Source organism: Panulirus ornatus, chromosome 10 (assembly GCF_036320965.1).
Source record: "Panulirus ornatus isolate Po-2019 chromosome 10, ASM3632096v1, whole genome shotgun sequence".
Taxonomy (NCBI): Eukaryota; Metazoa; Arthropoda; class Malacostraca; order Decapoda; family Palinuridae; genus Panulirus; species Panulirus ornatus.
Window position 1 is genome coordinate 61,452,238 of NC_092233.1, and position 17,122 is coordinate 61,469,359.

General features: G+C 48.9%; 1 protein-coding gene across 1 annotated transcript in view; it reads left to right on the forward strand.

The window, feature by feature from the left end:
• LOC139751022 (innexin inx2-like) overlaps positions 1-17,122 on the forward strand; it is a 55,960-nt gene that overhangs the window by 15,490 nt on the left and 23,348 nt on the right. Inside the window, exons 2-3 of the mRNA XM_071666104.1 lie at positions 6,899-7,084; positions 11,326-11,515. Coding sequence (XP_071522205.1) covers positions 6,899-7,084; positions 11,326-11,515 — 376 coding nt within the window. The remainder of the gene's footprint in view (positions 1-6,898; positions 7,085-11,325; positions 11,516-17,122) is intronic.

The window sequence follows — 17,122 nt, forward strand, 5'->3', positions numbered from 1 at the left end:
CTCTTCGACCCTGTTTAATGGAGATGATCCTTAACGTCGGTCTGCATAGCCGCGTTTGGGAAGGGGAAATGTACTACCACAACAGGGAATAAGGACCAGTTTTGTCGCGTTGATTATTAAGGCCGCGCAGAAGCCTTGCCCGCGCACTGATGGACATGAATGTATAAACGTCTCAAGGACTTGCTTCTATTTATTTATGTAGATTACACACACTGAGATAACTTAATGTTGCATTGTTAAACGTGCATTGTGAACAGCCGAATCGTTTTGAGATTCATACTTAAACGACAAAAACGGCATTTTTTTCTTTTTTTTACGAAGCTTTTTGTGTACTGGCTAGTGAGCGCACAGTGACACCTGCTGACTGTCTGACTGGCTGGCCAGTTGGTGGCGATCGTGCACCAGAGTGGACAAAATTAGTTTACAACGAGGTATACAAACAAGATTGTTTGTTTACAACGCGGTATATAAACATAAGATTGTTTGGGTCCTCATATATTGACGTTTAGTCGTGTGTGTGTGTGTGTGTGTTTCTTCGTTATGTGCCTCAAATAGACAGCTTGTAGCAACATTTGCTAAGAATCTGTTCCCAGATGCGGTTGCACATGGTGACGGGGAATCCGCTACCAGACTACAGACAGGGATGTAGCAGTAGAGGTGATTGATACAGAACCGCTTTCGTCATTGCTAAAGATTTTTTAGATACAAAAATTTTTTGCACTAAACTACTCTTCGCTGTGTAAATGCTCTCTCTCTTTGCTAGCTGAGACGGCACTGGCTTACTTAATTCAAAATTAAACCTTTGGTCATGTGGTCCTGTCAGAGGAGTTTCGTTGACATTATTTTAATGATTTCACTGTATATTTATTCGTGATTGAGAACTTGTATCACAGAGTAATGCTGTATTACGCATAATTTTAGTCTGGAATGGATAAGGTCACAACCATTTGAATATGATTGTGTATAGGATGTTGTGGAGGTAGGTTAGCCTCAGTAATTTTAGAGGCTAGTTTGAGATTAATGTTAGAATAATTTGGATTTCTTATTTTCATCGCAGCGGCTAATTTTCCCAGATTTTTTTTTTTTTTTTCAGTATCAGTTCAGCTGAGCGCTTCCCTAAAAACGGTATTACCATCTTCAAGGCATTGAAATCTCCCTCACTGGTGGATATTAGGAAACATTATATACTGCCATTTTGGGTCTTCGAAGCATTGGATAAGGACACGATATCCTAATTATAACGAACTGTCTTCAGCTAACTATGAAGGATTCCGAACGCACCTATGTCCATTAAACAGGACATAGTTAACGATCTTGGTTTAACGAAGAGGAAAGGACCTACCTTACGTAGTAGTTTGTTAACGATTCTTTACGACGCAAGCTATTTCCATGATTTACTTGACTCTCTTTTAAGAATACGAGCACAGCAGCAAAACTCCCACAAGGCGAGTCACAGAACTATAAATATTGCGCATCATTATCGAACGTTTAAGAAAAAAAAAAAAAGATTCCACTGCTGGCGAGTGTGAGATGCAGAATAAAAAGAGGAAAGAACTGAAGAGGTTGGACCCGCACGTCGTCTGCTGGTGTGTGTAACCCAGCCAACCTCACCGTCTAATAAGCCTTACCCGTCGACGCCGTCGTGGGGTAGACGCCCGCCCGACTCCACCGCAATCGGTCATTGCACGTGAAATTATTTACGCCTGATATGTCGTGTGCTATGGGGCCCAGCCTCGGTTCGTTTGGCAATATATGGAAACTAATACTTTCCCACGACTTGCTTTTGGCATCCGACCGTCGGAATTTTCGTTAGGCATGAGAGTTTGTTATAGCTGAGACAGTACGAACAAGAACGTAAGCTCAGCTGTATCGTGTGTTTAAGTATATATAGTGAGGTATACTGGCAGGACAGAAGATGTAAATTGTCGATTGACAGAGATGATTTTTTTTATTGACACCTGACACCCACGGTGATGGTTTCCGTTTTCTGTTTGAATCGTCTCGTTTTCTATTGACATTTGGGATACACCAGGTGATTCTTGTTTGGTCATGAGATGTTTTCACTGATTTTCTAACGTGGTTTCCTTCCCACTTCCTCTGTTGGTAGTTCCATCTTGCAGTCTTGTAATGTAGGGCTTCATGTGACCATTACTGCTGCGTGTGTTCTCTCCATTGCACAATAAGCACTTGTGCAACTTTTCCATCACTTGTGTGAGGTATTGTGATGACCTTTCTTCAAGGCAGTCCATTTTTACAAGTTTCTTGTTGTGGTGTCTTAACAAGCCTTGTTTTGTCTCCCGTTTGTTTTCGTCCAACCAACCCTCCCTTTCGTTCATTGTCTTTTTAAGATAACTTTTCGTTATTGCTCATAAATCGTGGTGGATAACCTCCAATCGCTAGATCGGAGTATGATTAATATCCTTTGATGTTTAAGAAGTTCAACTTTTGGACATGGTTACTTGTCTTTGCGATTTTCATACACGATATTGTTATGTCGATACAATAGGTAGTAGTAGGTAGGGGTAATAGGCAGGAGCAAACATTTACTTCATCGTCTACACTTACATGATCCAGTGAATTGTACACACACACACACACACACACACACACACACACACACACACACACACACACACACACGGACAGTTCTAGAAATCATATACAAGCCTTGGAACTTTCTCGCAGCGAAATGCTGTTGATATCCTAGTGCTTGCATGTGTAGAAGCGTTGTCATTGCTTGGCTGTTGATGTGGAAGCGAAATTTTACCCTGAACGAGCGATTTTCCGAAGAGGAAGAAGAGAAGGTTGCTTCTCATATATGTGTGTCTGGCTAAAGTAGCATTGTCAGGCGGCGTTGTTCTGACCTGGGGGCAAGAGGGTTGTGTGTGTGTGTGTGTGTGTGTGTGTGTGTGTGTGTGGGAGACACTTGGGGACATGTAAACCCTCTCGCCTCACCATATAAAAGCCGAGATCGTAACCAAGATACCGTCCTTGGGGCTTATTGTTCCTCTCCCTAGGGTAGGCCTACGGGGTCGGCGTTATACACCGTGCCATATGTCCTCCCTCCAGATTTGTCTGGCATTACTGAGCATCGTTCGTTTCGTTTCCCAGTTAGCGGTTTTGTGCGCTCAATTTTTTTTTTTCATCTGTCGGGAAGCCATGCAGAGGCGAGACTATAACTCTCACTTCTCCAAACCGTGTGAACAAGATTTCTGTGGTATACACTAAGGAAAAAAAAGTCTGGTCCGGATTTTGTTGCTAATAATGATGTGATTGTTTCCAAAAAAAAGATGCTGGTGCCTGCAGCTCCTGTTGCACTGATGGCAAGTGATGCATTTCCTGTAGTTGCCGGAGACGTAGGGTACAGGACAGTACATCAGGTTACCTACCGTTCAGGGAAAGCTACATGCGTCGCTGAAAGTGGAGGGAGATCCTGTTTTTTTTTTTCTATCTACTTCTCGGAGTTCAGCATCGGCGGCGAGTAGTGAGAGAGAGAGAGAGAGAGAGAGAGAGAGAGAGAGAGAGAGAGAGAGAGAGAGAGAGAGAGAGAGTATGGTAGGTGTAGATGAGGCTATGTCGGATGTTACCTCCCTCCTTCACCCTCCCAGTCCCACACCCCATCTCCCTCCACCACCAGCCAACCAACCCCCCCCCCCCCCACACACACACACAACCAAACGGCTCTGGCGGCAGTTTATCTTCCACTGTGCTGTGTACACGGCACGGCCACTGTTCGCTCACACTGACAAGAAAGGATGTGATGCGGTTTTTTTTTTTTTTTTTTTTTTGTATCCTCTCAGCCAACGGCGGAGCACTGAGTTGTACTGTCTCCCGTCAGTCCAATAAGAGTTTCTTTTTCCCGTGTGAGTGTTAAGGGTCTGTGTGAAGCCACCCCCTTGCTTATCAGGCGCCAAGGGGAGTTAAAAAGCACTCCCTCATCCGCCTGGCCTCGGGGTCGTTGATACTACACACCACACGAGATGATGTATTTTTTTCACAGCTTCTTATGAAAATATACTTCTGTCATGAGATGCGATATTGTATTCGTTGACCGGAAATCCAGATGCTGGAAAAAAAAGGTTTGCTTTCAACGAGTCGCAACATTTCTGCTGGGTGTATTCGAATAGTTACTGCCTCCCGTAAAATACTGATGTGCTCGTTTTAATCTCGGTGAAGTGATTGAGGTGGAATATTTGTGGGCATCATCGCGATTCAGCCAGTAATATACATTAGTTAGAACGACTGGAAGAGACCTGTGATGCGCTTGCCGGAACACAGACGTTGAAACTGGAAGGTTTTAATGTTTGAAAGCGTTTCCAGTAAAACGTCTCTCCGCTCCAGTGGATGAAATGGTAGTATCCAACAACTCTGGCAAGTCCCTTGAAGTAATTGATGAAGAACCAGTTGTTAGTAATTGCATGTGTGTGCTTTGTTGTGGTGGGGATGTACAGGTTATCCGGGCACAGGAATTGTGTTACAGTCTTGACGATTGACTTCACTTATCATATAATAGAATTATACCGTCAAAGAACGTTCAAGAAATATGTAACCCGTGACATTTTCTCTTACACTTCTCCTTGTTACTCTCCCCCGCCAGCCATGACACTAAGGGCAACACAAGTACGTACGAGGTTTTGTCACAGACCAATGGCGAACGTGACCGCGCCCACAACTTTCCACAACAGAAAAAAAAGGCATTTTGTTTCCTGGGGAGGGAGGGAGAGGCAGCGAACTCCACCTCCGCCATGAAGTCCGTGCGTCTTGCTTGTTCGTACTCTTGCGGCTGAATTATAGGTTCGTGATTACTCAGAAGCGATAATTAAAACCAATTCTTAGTCATTATTAATACAATAATTATGAAATGAAAGACTTCCTCGTATATCATTTCGCTGCGAGTTAGTTATGCGCCGTACTGCTCTTCAGCGTCTAATATCTGCCGCCGAGGAAAAAACAGTAAATTTAGACCCTTTTATTAACTCCTGACAAACAGATATGGACTTGATTTGTACCGCTAGAGCTGTGAATTTATCGTGCGCTCCTACCCATCCTGTGGGCGGTGGCGCGGAAGAGGATACAGATTGTCCTTCATTAAGGTACTAAGGGACTGGGGCCTCACTGATTGAATTGCAATAAATGTTGCATGGCATTTGAGTGTTGCATATTACGAGAAGTGTTTACAGGGATCGGGCAACTGAATTATCCAACAGTTTACAGAATTATCTCAGAATTCACCAATTTTACCTAAGTGCATTATGTTGGAGAGTGAGTGTGTGATTCTGCTGGCAAACTTTACCTCTGGTTCGTTTGATGTGAACAGGACGTTCAACTGTAAACCTCAGAGATACATATGTTAACAGCTATGAACCAGGGAACCATGAAGGAATGCATCACCACATGAATGTCATGGATTATTACTGAATTGTGATTTTGTAGTTTTACTTTTACTTTTTTTGTGTGAATTTTTGGGATATAAACGTCAGATGGTAATCTCCCTGAATGTAGATAAACTGTTCTTTTTGGGATTCCCTGCTGCTCATGTAGTATAGAACATAGGCTAACGATCGTGTGCTTCGCTGTGTAACAGCCCAATCATTTATAAAGTATGAACTGAAATGGAATGTGGCACAGACCTTTGTAAGGTACATAGAAGGTGGCTTCTGTGATCTTTGGTGTGATGCTCAGATATTTTTCCCCTGCCCTTGACGTCGACGCTGAGTAGCATAACTGAACCATGGTTATGAACATCAGCAGAACCCTTGATTGATAGTGTGGTACTTTCACGTAACAGGAGAATCGTGTCTTGTAACGGATTTAGTTAGAGAGAGCCATCGTAATTTGTGGTACGGTGCCTGCACACGTATAATGAAGTCCTTTTGTTAAGGTTTACTAATTGTGTACGGGAAACTTTAGCGTGCAACAATGGTAGTTGAAGTTATGTAGATCCATAATTGACCTGCGATGTAGCGTGTCATAAATTCATGGTGCCAGTTTGAAAAATGGCATGATAGTCATGACTAGTTTATATAAAACAACTACAGGGCCATTGTGGAGATCGGCGACGAAACTGTTGAAAGGGAAAAATTTGATGTAGAATTTTAGTCAATACCTATACAACTCCCTGTATGGCCAAGGCTGAACACAGGAACAGTTCCTCGGTAATACAATTACAGAGTGGCCTCGAACACGTGAACATGTGATTATGGCATTTAGTTTTGCCTTGACCGACTTATATAAAGGGGAGGCATTATAGCCGCCGCCGCATCGGTCGGTCGTCTGCTCATTTCAACGGTTTTTCGAGCGTAACTTAAACTGACGCCTGAGAGTGAGGGGGGTTTGGTAAGGGTTGGACAACGATAGTTCCTCGTGCTTCCGAAAGCAAATTGGGACCATAGGTGGTTAGGTTCTTTTCTTTGCTTGAGATCAAACTGGCTGGCCTTAATCCCAGCCCATAGCTGTTCTCTGAATTTTGGTTTGTGTAGGTTAGGTGGCACGGAAGGTATGCTAGGTTAGGATAATTACTCGAAAGGCGGGCTAGTGGTGTGAGATAATTCCTCAGAGTAGATTAAAAGTTGCTTTCTTCGTGAAGGATGGTCGTTAGATTAGGTAGGTAATTAACTAAATAGGCGAAGCCAAACTCTACAGAGATGGGTAGTAATATTAGACTTGCGTTGTTGAGGTTGCTAGTCTGGCCTATCACGATACGATTTTTTAAAGATTTAATTTTATATATATGTAACGCTGGAGACAGCGATAAAGTAAAATAAATAAATTTAATATGTATTGCTGCTCTCGTGTCTAGCCCGTCACGATACGATCATTCGTATGTTTTTTACGATGCATGTGTGTCGCTGCTCTCATGCTTATATTTATTTCCCTTATTTCCTCTTGTTTGGGGCAGGTTCTTCCTGTGCGAGGCGCTGTGTCTGGTGGTGGTGGTGGGCAATATCTACTTCACCGATCTCTTCCTGGGCGGCACCTTCCTGACGTACGGCACCGAGGTCATCAACTTCCCCGATATGGATCCTGAGAACAGAGTCGACCCCATGACACGCATCTTTCCCCGGGTCACCAAGTGCACCTTCAGGTGAGTTCGCCACGCCCGCATGAGAGTCTTAGACTCCGCCTTCCTGAAGGAGGAGCCAGCGGATGTAGGTGTTGATATCGATGTAGGTGTTGATATCCGAATAAGTATTTTCTTGTCGTGTTCATTCATATTATGTATTTTTTATCACACGTATTTACAGTACTGGCTCTTTCAGAGCTGTGTTTCCTGCTTTAGAATGCAATTTTGTTATCTACTGTCGCGTTCTTCCTGTTTTAAACCGTAGTTTTTTTTTTAGGGGGGGGGGGGTCGTACTTTATCAGATAGCATTGTTGTACTTGTCAGGTCTCTTGTCTAGAATAGGTCGTAGGAGTTCCTCATCAGGAACGCGCAGCAAAAGACGGGGTAAGACGAGTGTTCGTTAAGGCAAGGTGTGTTGAGTGGACGAGCGGGCTGCCCCAGGATTTATCCAGTAGGGGGACGATTGGCGCCTCTAGAGTTGATGAGGGTACTGTCTCTTTTGGTTAATTCCTCGGTGTAGGGAGGTGTATGAATTCCGGGGTTACTGAGGCAAGGTTCACAAGACTTTCGAAAGGGTGGGGTTGAGACAAAAGTACTCCAGGGTTCATTTTTTACGAGAGACATTGAGTAGGGTACGTCGAGGACACTTGTCGTTGTGAAATGTTGCGACTTCGAAGATGACAAATTTCAGACCAGAATTCAAATAATGAAACCACTTAAGACGTTTGTATGTCTGTAATGTGGATGGGGTACCTCATGGGGGCTGTGGTTGGGATACCTCATGGCTATTGTCATGGGGGCCGTGGATGGGGCACGTCATGGGTATTCCCTGTGGTGTACGGGGCTGGGTACGTCAGATGTGCGGGGGGTGTACGGGGTCGGGGTCGTGGGGGGGGGGGACGCGGCGGGGGTGACAGTATCGGTTTCCGTCGTGACCGCCGTCGTCTCTCTCTCTCTCTCTCTCTCTCTCTCTCTCTCTCTCTCTCTCTCTCTCTCTCTCTCTCTCTCTCTCTCTCTCTCTCTCACCCCACCGCCCGATTCATGATTCGCAGCTGCTGGGACTCGCTCCTGGGAGACGTGATGCTGGGGCTCATTACTGGGGACATGCTGCTGGGGTTTCACTTCTGGGGACGCACTGCTGGGACTCGGTGCTACGGACGTACTGCTGGGACTCTGTGCTGGGGACGTACTGCTGGGACTCTGTGCTGGGGACGTACTGCTGGTACTCGGTGCTGGGGACCTACTGCCGGGACTCGTTGGGAATTAGGTGTTGAATGGAGCCGTCCCGATCTTGCCTGGGAGGCTTGAACTGCCAGTGTCTCATAGGCGCCGGCCCGTCCGTCCCTGGTGAGGGATGGCGATGGACTTAAGGGCGCGGGGACGGAGGGATAGAGAGCAGTACGCGAGGGATGGGAAGTGGATAGCACCCCCACGGACCTTGGATAAGGTAAAGATGAGAGAGAGAGAGAGAGAGAGAGAGAGAGAGAGAGAGAGAGAGAGAGAGAGAGAGAGAGAGAGAGAGAGAGAGAGAGAGAGAGAGAGAGAGAGAGATGCTTCTGGGTTTAACAGAAGGAATCGGCGATCGAATGTTACAACGATGATGGGAGATGCATGACGCGTGAGAGTCTGTGTATCAAGGGGTGGATGCAGGTGGTGATTGCAGGACGTACAGACGTCGTACCGGACGTGCGACGGGGCACGAAATACGTCGGGCGAATTCCCAGGAACATCAGTTTTGGTTCACGGCAGGAGGAGGGAGGGAGGGAGAGAGAGCGATGCCTTCACAGCGCCCGGGCGTCTTTCGCGGTCCTGGCGGCGGTGGTGTCTCGCGGATCTGTGGCTGTGGTGGTCGGGTGATGGTGGTCGCCGGCCGGCCGCCACCACCGGCCTGACGTTGTGACCTTTGGTGCAGCGGGGGAATAATGATAATTGCGAGACGCTGAAGTTAGGGATAAACTTGTTCGCGCTGGACATGGTGTGTGTTGTGTGTGTGTGTGTGTGTGTGTAGGGCTGCAAGCCGGACGATGCATGCCTGTGGACGGAAATGGAGTTGATGCTGTGTGGGAAGGTTAGTGGTGGACCTGGAGAAGGAGAGGGTGGTTGGGCGGAGGGCAGAGATGGTAAGAGGGAAGGAGGAGGAGGAGGAGGAGCTGGCACGGACTAGGAAGAATAGGGCGAATAGCCGTGGGAAGGGAGAGTAAGATAAAGGAGAGGAGAGATCATGGGATTTGCATAGGTCATGAAGCTGAGAGAGTGCTGGTCTCTGTGTGTGTGTGTGCTGGGAGGTTGGGGAGGGAGAGAGTAGAGAAAAGAGAGAGGTCGGTGGGAGTAGCACAGCCTGACGGGGCGCCACCAGTCGAGGTCGTCTGAACATAACTGGCTAAAGAGAATTTGGCGCCTCAGATTGCAGAGTTGAACCCCTCCCGTCCGTCACACTCCCACACCCCTCCTTGTTCTCCCCATCATCATCTCCCTGTTCTCCAGGTTGACAAGTGGGCCTCCCTCCTGTCTCAGCTCCCCTTTAAACCCCCGTGGTTCCCTACTTTGTTGGTGCCTCTTCTCCAGACCCTGACTCCCTTTAGTCCTTCTTAACCTTCTACCCTCAGGTCCACCCCTAAATACCCTTCATTCACTCCCCATCATCCTGGCCAGTAAGCTCCCTTCAGATCAAGCCCTTGACACCCCCTTCATTTTTGAACCTCTTGTCTCCCCCTGCCCCCAAGGTTTTCACCGACCCCATTATCCTCCCCTCCCCACACCACTCCTTTGTATCTGCCTCGTCTCAACCACTCTTGTTATCTTAAAAGCCATCAGTGGAATCATGTTGTCCTTAATCCAAATATTGTAGATCCTTCGCGCCATTTTGTGGTTGGGTTGTGACTTGAGTCAGTCGGTAGGAACCTGAGTGAGTGGGTGGTGACCTGAGTCAGTCAGTAGGAACCTGAGTTAGTGGTTGGTGACCTGAGTCAGTGGTTGGGAACCTGAGTCAGTGGGTGGTGACCTGAGTCAGTCGGTAGGAACCTGAGTCAGTCGGTAGGAACCTGAGTCAGTCAGTGGATAGTGACCTGAGTCAGTCGGTAAGAAACTGAGTCAGTGGGTGGTGACCGGAGTCAGTTGGTAGGAACATGAGTCAGTCAGTGGATAGTGACCTGAGTCAGTCGGTAAGAACCTGAGTCAGTGGTTGGTGACCTGAGTTAGTCGGAAGGAACCCGAGTCAGCGGGTGGTGACCTGAGTCAGTGGGTTGGAACCTAAGCCAGACCCTGGGAGTTTAGGGTCGTAGGTCAAGGTCACAACGTTATGCCGGGTCCCTTGCCTCATTTGGTCCAGTGTGGGGTCCCTTACTGGCCCGGGCATCACTTAAGGGATGACTGTCGTTGTAGGTTGGCGGGTAGTTGAGGCAGCTATGAATATGTTACGGATAAATCATGACAGAGGACACCTGCGTGTGTGTGTGTGTGTGTAGGGGGAGGGGAATTATGATTTAGTCTCGTACATCACCAGTGGGGATTTGACCCGGTTGTATGTTTGACCCTTAGGAGTGTTGAAATCCCGCTCGTCGAGAATATTGGCTACCTCTTTTCTGAGTCATGTTTAGGAGGTGAGTGAGGGTAGTCGTGGGTGGGGGGAATTACTCTGAGCCTCTTGGGGAAGTTGTTGTTGGCACCGTAAATTACTGTCTGTTTGGGAGGGAGGGAGGAAGAGGGACACCTGTACGTCCGGCTAGTTTTGTTAGTGCTGTGGCATTTCGTTGGACCACTCGGCTTCGTTATGCCGTGCATTTCCCATGTTTTGTTTTGGTTTTCTCTTTACAAAACCGACTTAATTGTCACAGTTTCCTGTGGAATAATGTTCATAGAATAGCATAGCAATGATAGGATTAAATGTACGTACATATAGACGTGTATATTTAATTGTTCTATATCTGGATATTTTTTGTAGACTATTTAATGTTGACAGTAACAGAACATATTTCTCCTTGAAATTAAACCCCTATATATTTTTCCCCCTCCTCACCCTCTTGTGTGACCTGCTGACCCCCCTACTTTCCCACCTCAAACACGCACACACAATATAGCTGTTTTTTTTCCCGGAGAGTTGCCATCCCAGAGAAGCTACACACACACACACACACACACACACACACATACACACACACACACACACACACACACACACACACACACACACACACACGAGTCTCACGTCACTTGCTTACTGACTACGCCTGCTGCTGACCTTGTCTTCTCGCCTCCTCCTGCAGGAAGTTCGGCTCGTCCGGGACGATCGAGACACACGACACCATGTGTGTGCTCGCCGTCAACATCATCAACGAGAAGATTTACATCTTCATCTGGTTCTGGTTGGTCTGCCTCACCGCCATCACCGCCCTCTGGCTCGTCTACCGCCTCATCGTCATCGCCTCCTCCGAAGTCCGGCTCAGGCTTCTGCAGGTGGGTGCTGGGATGAACCCCGGTGTGGTGGTTCTTGCAGGTGGGGTTTTCAGTGGGGGCCGACAGTTCTTGCGGGTGGGTGGTGGGATTAAAGGCCGGTGTGGTTCCTGCAGGTGGGTGGTGGGTGCTAGGGGGGCTGGTAGTTCCTGCGGGTGGATGGTAGGTGGTGCTGTGCTCCTGCAGGTGGATGCCAGGCCCAGCAGTTCCGTCAGGTGGGTGCTGGTGGTGTGGTAAGAGTCTGTGGATCATGATCAGGATAGATGACACCGTCGGCGCCGCCGTGTTTATTGTTGGAAGGCTTGGCAAAGCTTGGGCGTGGAGAGGCTCGGCAGCTCCTGGGGCGCTACCTCATCATTGTGCTCCCCCGGCCTCCGCCAACCTCCCTCCCTCCTTCGTGACGCCGGGCAGAAGGAGGGGTCGTGACGTCGACGCCTCACTGATGAGTAGATTACAGTCACGCTTGTCAACACCTTCAGGGATTGGTTGGCTTTAGACTGTTGCTTATTTCTCTCTTCTTCAGACCTCTTTGTCTCGGTTCATCTTACTTCTTCGGCAGAAGCACTGCCCGATGTCCAGGGAAGTCTACACGAGTGATGTAACCGGTGTTTTTTTTTTTTTTTTTTAAGTTCGTGTTGATGTGAGTCACACTGACTTGCCCGAAGACGAGGCAGCTGTGTTGTTGGGTGTTGCTTCTCTCACCGTACCACAGGAAGCCTGGCCCACAACGATGGTGGTACGTCCATTTTAAGTACGAAGGCAAGCCCTTTGGGTCTGATGGATCGGCCTGTGGTTGACCCGTCAGGGTCAGGTCATAGGGCAATCCGTCATACCCAGGGGTTCTTACCGTCGTGCTCTAGGGTCGTACCTTCGTGCTCAAGGGTCGTACCTTCGTGCTCAAGGGTAGTACCTTCGTGCTCAAGGGTAGTACCTTCGTGCTCAAGGTTTGTACCGTCGTGCTCAAGGGTCGTACCTTCGTGCTCGAGGGTAGTACCATCGTCCTCTAGGATCGTACCTTCGTGCTCAAGGGTAGTACCTTCGTGCTCAAGGGTAGTACCTTCGTGCTCAAGGGTAGTACCTTCGTGCTCAAGGGTAGTACCTTCGTGCTCAAGGGTAGTACCTTCGTGCTCAAGGGTAGTACCTTCGTGCTCAAGGGTAGTACCTTCGTGCTCAAGGGTAGTACCTTCGTGCTCAAGGGTAGTACCTTCGTGCTCAAGGGTAGTACCTTCGTGCTCAAGGGTAGTACCTTCGTGCTCAAGGGTAGTACCTTCGTGCTCAAGGGTAGTACCTTCGTGCTCAAGGGTAGTACCTTCGTGCTCAAGGGTAGTACCTTCGTGCTCAAGGGTAGTACCTTCGTGCTCAAGGGTAGTACCTTCGTGCTCAAGGGTAGTACCTTCGTGCTCAAGGGTAGTACCTTCGTGCTCAAGGGTAGTACCTTCGTGCTCAAGGGTAGTACCTTCGTGCTCAAGGGTAGTACCTTCGTGCTCAAGGGTAGTACCTTCGTGCTCAAGGGTAGTACCTTCGTGCTCAAGGGTAGTACCTTCGTGCTCAAGGGTAGTACCTTCGTGCTCAAGGGTAGTACCTTCGTGCTCAAGGGTAGTACCTTCGTGCTCAAGGGTAGTACCTTCGTGCTCAAGGGTAGTACCTTCGTGCTCAAGGGTAGTACCTTCGTGCTCAAGGGTAGTACCTTCGTGCTCAAGGGTAGTACCTTCGTGCTCAAGGGTAGTACCTTCGTGCTCAAGGGTAGTACCTTCGTGCTCAAGGGTAGTACCTTCGTGCTCAAGGGTAGTACCTTCGTGCTCAAGGGTAGTACCTTCGTGCTCAAGGGTAGTACCTTCGTGCTCAAGGGTAGTACCTTCGTGCTCAAGGGTAGTACCTTCGTGCTCAAGGGTAGTACCTTCGTGCTCAAGGGTAGTACCTTCGTGCTCAAGGGTAGTACCTTCGTGCTCAAGGGTAGTACCTTCGTGCTCAAGGGTAGTACCTTCGTGCTCAAGGGTAGTACCTTCGTGCTCAAGGGTAGTACCTTCGTGCTCAAGGGTAGTACCTTCGTGCTCAAGGGTAGTACCTTCGTGCTCAAGGGTAGTACCTTCGTGCTCAAGGGTAGTACCTTCGTGCTCAAGGGTAGTACCTTCGTGCTCAAGGGTAGTACCTTCGTGCTCAAGGGTAGTACCTTCGTGCTCAAGGGTAGTACCTTCGTGCTCAAGGGTAGTACCTTCGTGCTCAAGGGTAGTACCTTCGTGCTCAAGGGTAGTACCTTCGTGCTCAAGGGTAGTACCTTCGTGCTCAAGGGTAGTACCTTCGTGCTCAAGGGTAGTACCTTCGTGCTCAAGGGTAGTACCTTCGTGCTCAAGGGTAGTACCTTCGTGCTCAAGGGTAGTACCTTCGTGCTCAAGGGTAGTACCTTCGTGCTCAAGGGTAGTACCTTCGTGCTCAAGGGTAGTACCTTCGTGCTCAAGGGTAGTACCTTCGTGCTCAAGGGTAGTACCTTCGTGCTCAAGGGTAGTACCTTCGTGCTCAAGGGTAGTACCTTCGTGCTCAAGGGTAGTACCTTCGTGCTCAAGGGTAGTACCTTCGTGCTCAAGGGTAGTACCTTCGTGCTCAAGGGTAGTACCTTCGTGCTCAAGGGTAGTACCTTCGTGCTCAAGGGTAGTACCTTCGTGCTCAAGGGTAGTACCTTCGTGCTCAAGGGTAGTACCTTCGTGCTCAAGGGTAGTACCTTCGTGCTCAAGGGTAGTACCTTCGTGCTCAAGGGTAGTACCTTCGTGCTCAAGGGTAGTACCTTCGTGCTCAAGGGTAGTACCTTCGTGCTCAAGGGTAGTACCTTCGTGCTCAAGGGTAGTACCTTCGTGCTCAAGGGTAGTACCTTCGTGCTCAAGGGTAGTACCTTCGTGCTCAAGGGTAGTACCTTCGTGCTCAAGGGTAGTACCTTCGTGCTCAAGGGTAGTACCTTCGTGCTCAAGGGTAGTACCTTCGTGCTCAAGGGTAGTACCTTCGTGCTCAAGGGTAGTACCTTCGTGCTCAAGGGTAGTACCTTCGTGCTCAAGGGTAGTACCTTCGTGCTCAAGGGTAGTACCTTCGTGCTCAAGGGTAGTACCTTCGTGCTCAAGGGTAGTACCTTCGTGCTCAAGGGTAGTACCTTCGTGCTCAAGGGTAGTACCTTCGTGCTCAAGGGTAGTACCTTCGTGCTCAAGGGTAGTACCTTCGTGCTCAAGGGTAGTACCTTCGTGCTCAAGGGTAGTACCTTCGTGCTCAAGGGTAGTACCTTCGTGCTCAAGGGTAGTACCTTCGTGCTCAAGGGTAGTACCTTCGTGCTCAAGGGTAGTACCTTCGTGCTCAAGGGTAGTACCTTCGTGCTCAAGGGTAGTACCTTCGTGCTCAAGGGTAGTACCTTCGTGCTCAAGGGTAGTACCTTCGTGCTCAAGGGTAGTACCTTCGTGCTCAAGGGTAGTACCTTCGTGCTCAAGGGTAGTACCTTCGTGCTCAAGGGTAGTACCTTCGTGCTCAAGGGTAGTACCTTCGTGCTCAAGGGTAGTACCTTCGTGCTCAAGGGTAGTACCTTCGTGCTCAAGGGTAGTACCTTCGTGCTCAAGGGTAGTACCTTCGTGCTCAAGGGTAGTACCTTCGTGCTCAAGGGTAGTACCTTCGTGCTCAAGGGTAGTACCTTCGTGCTCAAGGGTAGTACCTTCGTGCTCAAGGGTAGTACCTTCGTGCTCAAGGGTAGTACCTTCGTGCTCAAGGGTAGTACCTTCGTGCTCAAGGGTAGTACCTTCGTGCTCAAGGGTAGTACCTTCGTGCTCAAGGGTAGTACCTTCGTGCTCAAGGGTAGTACCTTCGTGCTCAAGGGTAGTACCTTCGTGCTCAAGGGTAGTACCTTCGTGCTCAAGGGTAGTACCTTCGTGCTCAAGGGTAGTACCTTCGTGCTCAAGGGTAGTACCTTCGTGCTCAAGGGTAGTACCTTCGTGCTCAAGGGTAGTACCTTCGTGCTCAAGGGTAGTACCTTCGTGCTCAAGGGTAGTACCTTCGTGCTCAAGGGTAGTACCTTCGTGCTCAAGGGTAGTACCTTCGTGCTCAAGGGTAGTACCTTCGTGCTCAAGGGTAGTACCTTCGTGCTCAAGGGTAGTACCTTCGTGCTCAAGGGTAGTACCTTCGTGCTCAAGGGTAGTACCTTCGTGCTCAAGGGTAGTACCTTCGTGCTCAAGGGTAGTACCTTCGTGCTCAAGGGTAGTACCTTCGTGCTCAAGGGTAGTACCTTCGTGCTCAAGGGTAGTACCTTCGTGCTCAAGGGTAGTACCTTCGTGCTCAAGGGTAGTACCTTCGTGCTCAAGGGTAGTACCTTCGTGCTCAAGGGTAGTACCTTCGTGCTCAAGGGTAGTACCTTCGTGCTCAAGGGTAGTACCTTCGTGCTCAAGGGTAGTACCTTCGTGCTCAAGGGTAGTACCTTCGTGCTCAAGGGTAGTACCTTCGTGCTCAAGGGTAGTACCTTCGTGCTCAAGGGTAGTACCTTCGTGCTCAAGGGTAGTACCTTCGTGCTCAAGGGTAGTACCTTCGTGCTCAAGGGTAGTACCTTCGTGCTCAAGGGTAGTACCTTCGTGCTCAAGGGTAGTACCTTCGTGCTCAAGGGTAGTACCTTCGTGCTCAAGGGTAGTACCTTCGTGCTCAAGGGTAGTACCTTCGTGCTCAAGGGTAGTACCTTCGTGCTCAAGGGTAGTACCTTCGTGCTCAAGGGTAGTACCTTCGTGCTCAAGGGTAGTACCTTCGTGCTCAAGGGTAGTACCTTCGTGCTCAAGGGTAGTACCTTCGTGCTCAAGGGTAGTACCTTCGTGCTCAAGGGTAGTACCTTCGTGCTCAAGGGTAGTACCTTCGTGCTCAAGGGTAGTACCTTCGTGCTCAAGGGTAGTACCTTCGTGCTCAAGGGTAGTACCTTCGTGCTCAAGGGTAGTACCTTCGTGCTCAAGGGTAGTACCTTCGTGCTCAAGGGTAGTACCTTCGTGCTCAAGGGTAGTACCTTCGTGCTCAAGGGTAGTACCTTCGTGCTCAAGGGTAGTACCTTCGTGCTCAAGGGTAGTACCTTCGTGCTCAAGGGTAGTACCTTCGTGCTCAAGGGTAGTACCTTCGTGCTCAAGGGTAGTACCTTCGTGCTCAAGGGTAGTACCTTCGTGCTCAAGGGTAGTACCTTCGTGCTCAAGGGTAGTACCTTCGTGCTCAAGGGTAGTACCTTCGTGCTCAAGGGTAGTACCTTCGTGCTCAAGGGTAGTACCTTCGTGCTCAAGGGTAGTACCTTCGTGCTCAAGGGTAGTACCTTCGTGCTCAAGGGTAGTACCTTCGTGCTCAAGGGTAGTACCTTCGTGCTCAAGGGTAGTACCTTCGTGCTCAAGGGTAGTACCTTCGTGCTCAAGGGTAGTACCTTCGTGCTCAAGGGTAGTACCTTCGTGCTCAAGGGTAGTACCTTCGTGCTCAAGGGTAGTACCTTCGTGCTCAAGGGTAGTACCTTCGTGCTCAAGGGTAGTACCTTCGTGCTCAAGGGTAGTACCTTCGTGCTCAAGGGTAGTACCTTCGTGCTCAAGGGTAGTACCTTCGTGCTCAAGGGTAGTACCTTCGTGCTCAAGGGTA